Below are 7,384 nucleotides of genomic sequence, written 5' to 3' on the forward strand. Positions count from 1 at the left end.
ACCAACATTACTAAGGAGTATTTCCCACTGTTCAAAAATCATGCTTCCTGGCCTGGGAATCGAACCCACGACCTTCAGCGTGCAAGGCGGGTGTACATAGCATTGCACCACGGTGGCACCCGTTTTAGCGTCATGAGGAAACCGAAATGTTTGAAATTTGGTATTTAGTCTTCGATGGGGTTAATAGGTAGTACCAACGAAAAATTGTCAGTATAGATAGGTCCACGGTTTGACATAGCCTCTATTGAACTGTACATCCCGATTTTCGGTATTTTGTAGGTTGTGCCCTCAATATCGTGCCGAAATGGCTAAAATGGAAATACAACTATCCTTCCAATTTTCGGTATTTTGAAGATTTAAGTGTCATTATCAACCCGAAATGAATGAAATTTGGTATTTTGTTTTCGATGGAGGTATAAAACGTTCCAGAAGAGAATTATGCGTATAGGTCCACGTTTTCATACAGCCCCCATAGAACGGTCCCTCCTGATTGTCAGGTTTTAGCGTTATTATCAAAGCGAAATGGATGACTTTTGGCGTTTAGTCTTCGATGGAGTGTAAAATATTCAAGAAGAGAATTATAAGGGTCCATGTTTTCATGCCTCTAAATTTTAGGTATTTTGAAGGTTGTGGCCTGAATATCTTACCAAAATGGTTCGTTGGTTATAAAAAATGTCTACCCGATATTTATCGGTATAGGTCCCCCGTCTGCAAATAGTCGCAATAGAACGGTCCCTTTCGATTTTCGGTATTTTGAAGGTTTCAGCGTCATTATGAAATCGAAATGGATGCATTTTGGTATTAACTCTTCGATAGGAGTACAACACTTTTTAGAAGGGAATTGTTGGTATAGGTCCACGTTTTCTAATAACCCCATAGACGGTTATTTCCCGATTTTCGGAAATTTAAGGTTGTGGAATCAATATCGCACCTGAAACTGACTGAAATTGGTTGTTACGTCTTCTATGGGTGTACAAAACAAAACAAAAATTGGTATTAAGTTTTCCGTGCCACCGTGGTGCAATGGTATGCACGCCCGCCTTGCACGCAGAAGGTCGGGGGTTCGATTCCCCGGCCAAGCAACATCAAACATTTTTCAACGGTGGCAAAATACCCCTCAGTAATGTTGGCGACATTTCCTGAGTATTTCAGCCTTGAAAAACTTCTCCATAAGTGGTGTCTTAAGACACGCCGTTCGGACTCGGCGATAAACAGTAGGTCCCATATCATTGAGCTAAATATGAATCGGGGTGCACTCATTGATATGAGAGAAGTCTCCCTTGTCCCATATGGGATGTTGTGGAACAATGTTTTTTTGTTTGTTTTTATACTCTCCACCATAGTATGGAGGGTATATTAAGTTTGTCATTCCGTTTGTAACACATCGAACTTATCATTTGCGACCCTATAAAGTATATATATTCTTCATCAGGATAAAATTCTAAGACGATCTAGCCATGTCCGTCTGTCCGTCTGTTGTAATCACTCTAGCGTCCGCAATAATTGAGATAAAGTGCAGAAATTTTGCACCCGAGGGTCTTTTTTCCATAGGCAGGTCAAGTTCGAAGATGGGCTATATCGGTCCACTCTTTGGTATAGCCCCCATATAACGGTACCTCCGGATTTGAAGTATTTTGACGTTCTTCGGCACATTTGCAGACCGAATTAGCTATAATTTGGCACTAAGGGTTCCTAGTGATCAACAAACTTATATCCCGAAGGATATGGGCATATGTTCATGTTTTGGTATAGTCCCCATATAACGGTCCCTCCCGATTTTGGGTATTTTGAGAATTTTAGCCACAATTTTTAACCGAACTATCTGCAATTTGACATTTAAGGTTCTCAGTGGTCGTGAAATATCTCCACGAAACATCGTCAACATAGGTCCATGTTTTGGTATAGCCCCCATATATAGGTACCTCCCGATTTTCGGAATTTTGAGATTTTTAGCTACAGTTTTTAACCGAACTAGCTGTAATTTGCCATTTGAAGTTCTCAGTGGTCATGAAATATCTCCACCAAACATCGTCAACATAGGTCCATGTTTTGGTATAGCCCCCATATAACGGTACCTCCCGATTTTTGGTATTTTGAGAATTATAGCCACAATTTGTAACCGAACTATCTGCAATTTGACATTTGAGGTTCTCAGTGGTCATGAAACATCCCCACCAAACATCGTCAACATAGGTCCATGTTTTGGTATGGCCCCCTTTAAACCGTATCTCGCGATTTTAGGTATTTTGAGAATTTTAGCTACAATTTTTAACCGAACTAGCTCTAATTTGTCATTTGAGGTTCTCAGTGGTCATGAAACATCTCCACCAAACATCGCCAACATAGGTCCATGTTTTGGTATAGCCCCCATATAACGGTATCTCCCGATTTTCGGTATTTTGAGAATTTTAGCAGAACACATTTTTTTATATTAGATAACACTGCGCAACAAAATGGAGGTGAAAGTCTGGGGCACGGAAAATTCCTCTTGGGGAAGAAAGGCCTTGGTGAGTATATTATGAACCCCGAAGGACAGATCCGCCGTGAGTCGAACTTCCGCGTTATGGCGTGATGAAATTTTTGTTAGAGACCCAGTGGGCCATCAGGAATTAGCGTTATATCTTTGTTCACTGTTGCTTAAGTGCTCTACAAAAACAACGAACAAAGATAAATTGCTAATTCATGATGGCTTACAGGGTCTCTTGCAAAAACTTCATCACGTCATAACGCGGAAGTTCGACTCACGGCGCATCTGTCCTTCGGGGTTTTTATTATACACCAAGGGCTTTCATCTCCAAAAGGAATTATCTCTGCCCCAACATTTGTGTTCACAGTGTAATTTAAGCAATAGTGGGAGGCAGTAGGAGTCTATCCATTGTCGAAAAGTTGTTCCACCTAAAATTGTGAAAGAACCCTTATTATTCCATTTTAATTAAGACTATTTTATGGTGGAGGGTATAAAAAGTTCGGCCCGGCCGAACTTAACGACTTTTTACTTGTTTTTATTAAGTTTTCGATGGGGGTATAGAAATTTCCACCTGCAATTAGTGGGTATAGGTCCATGTCTTCATATAGCCCTTAAAGAACGGTCTCTTTTGATTTTCGGTATTTTGAAGAACAAAGAACCGGCCGTACTTAATGCCGTTTTCGCATGTTTTATAAAATTAATTTTTATCCGCCGAATGGTCGGCCTAGTTCGATTATAATTTTTTTTACATGGTTTGTACTAATTTTGATGATTTTTTTCCTTTCTTTTTAGAGCCACATCGCCATCAACTGCCGACAATATAGCGATATTAGTTCTGGCAAATTATTTTAAATTCTCGGATAATGTAAAACCTGTTTGCCTACCCAGTATTGAACATAATCCATCGTTAGTAAGTGATAAGCAGCTGAATGTGGGACGTGGTATTACACGAGACACTTCGCGAGAATATTTAGAATTTATTATATCACGCTTCGAAGGATCGAGTTACGATCATGAACGACTTAACACAAGTATTGCTTACATTCGTGTTGAGAAATTTTTACCATTTATTATGAAGGAAATAAAACGTTATAATACAATACTGTAAAATGTAGAAAATGATGATATTTAGGCTTAGGAAGATTGCAAAACTATCAACACCTACAACTATAGAGAAAGAATATAGTCACTGCAATCATATTTAGCATAATAGATATAGTAACTATATATAAATGAAACCACGTTAAAAGATATCTATAAAACGTATGCTTGCAGCATAATAAGCATGTTCACATAGTTACCGAAATATGACCATATTTTTTAGTCATATGTAGACTAAATAGTATAATAGTATAGTATATGTCCTCCCCAAAACGAATATTTTGCGAACGAATTTAAACTAACCTTTAGACTACGAAAACTTTTCAGATTACGAGAACCTTCCTGTATTAGTATTATGTATAAGCAAATATTTCGAAATGAAACGCCATTCTTTTTTTGGATTAATATTTAAGACATTTATTTAATTAACTTTTTTTATTCTCCAGTTTTATGTTTTTTTCCAGTTTTTGACATTCTTCTTTTGTGGATTTTTGTGTTTTCTATTTTGAATTTTTGTCTTAATTTTTTTCACTTGTTTTGTATTTGTTTTTTTCATAGTTATGATTAATTTAATACTAAATTTTCGATAACTTATAGTTATTATTTATATATTTTCTGTAATAAAAAATATGTATTTATTTAAAACGAAAAAATAATAAACATTTTAAGAGCTTTATATATTTTAATAATAGTTTTAAGGTTTTTTGTTTCTGTTCCTATTTATTTCTTTGTAATAAATTTCTAAGTAAATTTACATTTAAAATATGATTTAAAGTTGTAGTTGTTGTTGTTAGTTTAGTTACATATACAAGTGGGATGTCGAATAGTGCAGAAGTATGCACACACATTTATGTATGTGACAGATATTAAAATATGACAAAGTCCTAAGTCACATGAAAAATTACAAAAAGGATCAGCTAGACAGACGCCCTCAGCCTAAGGCTGTACAAAAAACAGTAACAGGAGTGGTGAATTTAAAAGTACTATGAACAGATCCTTAATTTTAAAAAGTAAATCGAATTTTTGTGATTTGCAGAAGCAGTTTTGGATATTTACATCATATATTATACCCTCAGCCTTTAGGCTAAAGAGGGTATTTACACTTTGATACGACTAAAAATTTGCCTCATCGAAATAATGGTTTTAGACCCCAAGTATGTTTGTACGATATCCGTTTCAGACAATTTTGAGTAGATCTAGCAATGTCCGTCCGTCGGTCTGTCTGTCTGTCTGACAGGCTGGTGCGCACGATAACTCTCGAACGGATCAATCGATTCGGTTCAAATTTTGTGTATCAAAATATTTTGTCCAGATTCGATTTAAGTTCGAAAATGTTCGGAAAATTTGTGCGTACGATAACTCTTGAAGGGAGTAACCGATTTGGTCCATACTTTGCACATTATGAAATTTCTACCAGACTTAGATGAGGTTCCAATATGGACTCAATCGGTAAACTCCTTCGAGTACCTCCCACACAAAATTTCGGAAATGTTCAGTTTAGGACCTGCTCTCGAATCGCCTTGGATTTTGTTGTAACATCTTGTATTCACTGTCCCCTATACGAAGGTACAAGTTTCCTCAGGGGCAAGTCCATACTTCCTGAAAAATAGCCTGAAAGTTTAAAAACAAACCCTATGACACCATGCTTATGGGTGGAAGCGCAAGATAATTCTCGAACGGAAATGCCGATTCCGGCCAAAATTTGGCCTTTGTGATATTGTTTCCAAACTTACTTTAAGTTCGTAGATGAGCCGTATTGGTCCACACCTTCGGGTACCTAACCCACAAAAGTTCAAAAATATTCGGAAAAATTGTGCGCACGATAACACTGTGCGACACGAAAAAAATAACCACATTCTGACACCGCAGCGTGATAGATGACGAAAAATAAGAAGACACGTGTCTCGGCGTTTTTCCTTTTTACTTAGAATTTCGCGGTTACGGGCCCCCAAAAACCTGAGGCCTTGATGTCAAACAGCACCATTTTGTCAGGCTCATATCTTCTAAACCGCTAAGAATTTTGGTTTACTCTTGGAGGCAAAGTTGTAGCTCTCATTTTAAAGAATAATAATTGTGAAGACATAAAATCCATTCAACCTTATCTTCAAGGTCAAAATCGTTAAGGTCAAGTTTCCGTTAAAATTTTTTCTCAGATTTTGGCCTACAGATATCAAACCGATCAAAATTGAATCAAACAACCGACTACAAAAATGTACCTTAGATCTCAATAAACAACTTTTTAGAACCTACGAACCCTGTAGAAATGGTTCTTATAGTTCAAAATAGCAAAACAAATGCAATTTTAATTTTCTTTTTTCGGTTTCTGCTCCATAGAAATTAAACCATTCAAAATTCAAGAAAACATTCAACCACAATAATGTAGCGACTATATCAGTATACAACTTTGTGGAACATCAGAGCCCACTACGAACTGTTCTTAAAGGTCAAAATAGCAAAAAACTTTAAAAAATATTCGATTTTTATACTTTTTTCTCCGATTCTGGTCCATAGATACCATTAGAAGATATGAGCCTGACAAAATGGTCTTTTTTGGCATCAAGGCCTCAGGTTTTTGGGGGCCCATAACCGCGAAATTCGAAGTAACAGGGAAAAACGCCGAGACACGTGTCTTCTTATTTTTCGTCTTCCATTACGCTGCGGTGTCAGAATATGGTTATTTTTCCATGACACAAAAAATTACACACAGTGTAACTCTTGATGGGAGTGACCGATTTGGTCCATACTTTACACATTCTCATAATATCTACCAGATATTGATCAGGTTCGAATATGGACTATATTTGTCCACTCCATTCCGTACCTCCCACACAACATTTTGGATAAGTTCACTTTAAGACCTGCTATTGAGTCACTCTGATTTTTGTTGAAGCAACTTACATTCGCTGCCTCAATTACGATTGTAAAAGTTGTTTCAGGGGCAAGTCCATACTTCTTGAGAAAACAGTCCGAAGGATGTAAAAACCCCCTATGGCACCCCCATGGTCTATGTCGGTCCATTCCTTTAAGTACCTTTCCCGCAAAATTTTTGAACTTTAATCCTAATCAAAATTTTTTCGGTTCATACGACCAAAATTTTGAAACCCCCTAAATACATACGTTTTTTGTGAAAAAAGTGTTTTAATTTGCACAGGCTGAGGGTATATCTCTGTCGGTAAAGCCGACTGATACTTTTTTACTTGTTTTGGGCATTTTTAGGCCAAAGTTTTCAACTGACGGACCAACCCTGGCGAACGATCACAATCCTTGCTCTGCAAGAAAACCACTTAAGAGGAGTTTTTGGAACACTCGGGCTATTATCGAGAGAAGTATGAAGAATCAAGAAGGACCATAGGGACTATTAAAAACTTTTATGCGAGAAGTGTATGAAGGAGTGGCCTTAAATACTGAGACATTTGGGTAAAATGTTCATGTTGAAGTCATTATCATTACTACTACCCGCATTTAAAATTCCAACACGATCTAAGAAGTGATCTCGAACTTGAATATTCAAAAAATCTTACATTGGGTGGTACACGTGTACGTATGCTGCCCGATTTTTTGCAAAGCTAAAACTTTCAAAATATCGAAAATCCGTGACAGCCGATCTTATATAAAGTCCTATACCAACAAATTTCAAGTTGAAGGTTTTATACCCCCAGCGAAGACCAATTACCAAATTTCAGCGATTTCGGTGGGAAGTTTAGGCCACAACCTTCAAAATACCGACAAGTAAAAACGGGGTTAAGTTCGGCCGGGCCGAACTTGTTATACCCTCCACCACAAGTTGTATTGAAGTAAAATGGAATAACTAGTTTC

General features: G+C 37.2%; 1 protein-coding gene across 2 annotated transcripts in view; it reads left to right on the forward strand.

The window, feature by feature from the left end:
* Positions 1–4,331, forward strand: part of LOC141404016 (modular serine protease-like) — a 55,486-nt gene extending 51,155 nt beyond the window's left edge. Inside the window, exons 5-6 of one of the 2 annotated variants that reach the window (XR_012412935.1) lie at positions 3,260–3,780; positions 3,868–4,331. Coding sequence is in view for 1 of the 2 variants with exons in the window: in XM_073987215.1 (XP_073843316.1) it covers positions 3,260–3,575 (316 nt within the window). In the remaining variant the exon portion in view is untranslated. Of the gene's footprint in view, positions 1–3,259 lie in introns of both variants that reach the window. The other variant, XM_073987215.1, reaches the window with a different exon arrangement.
* The last annotated feature ends 3,053 nt before the right edge of the window (positions 4,332–7,384 follow it).

The sequence above is a fragment of the Musca autumnalis genome, unplaced genomic scaffold (genome assembly GCF_047663935.1).
Source record: "Musca autumnalis isolate F117 unplaced genomic scaffold, ASM4766393v1 scaffold_1, whole genome shotgun sequence".
In the NCBI taxonomy this organism is placed as follows: domain Eukaryota; kingdom Metazoa; phylum Arthropoda; class Insecta; order Diptera; family Muscidae; genus Musca; species Musca autumnalis.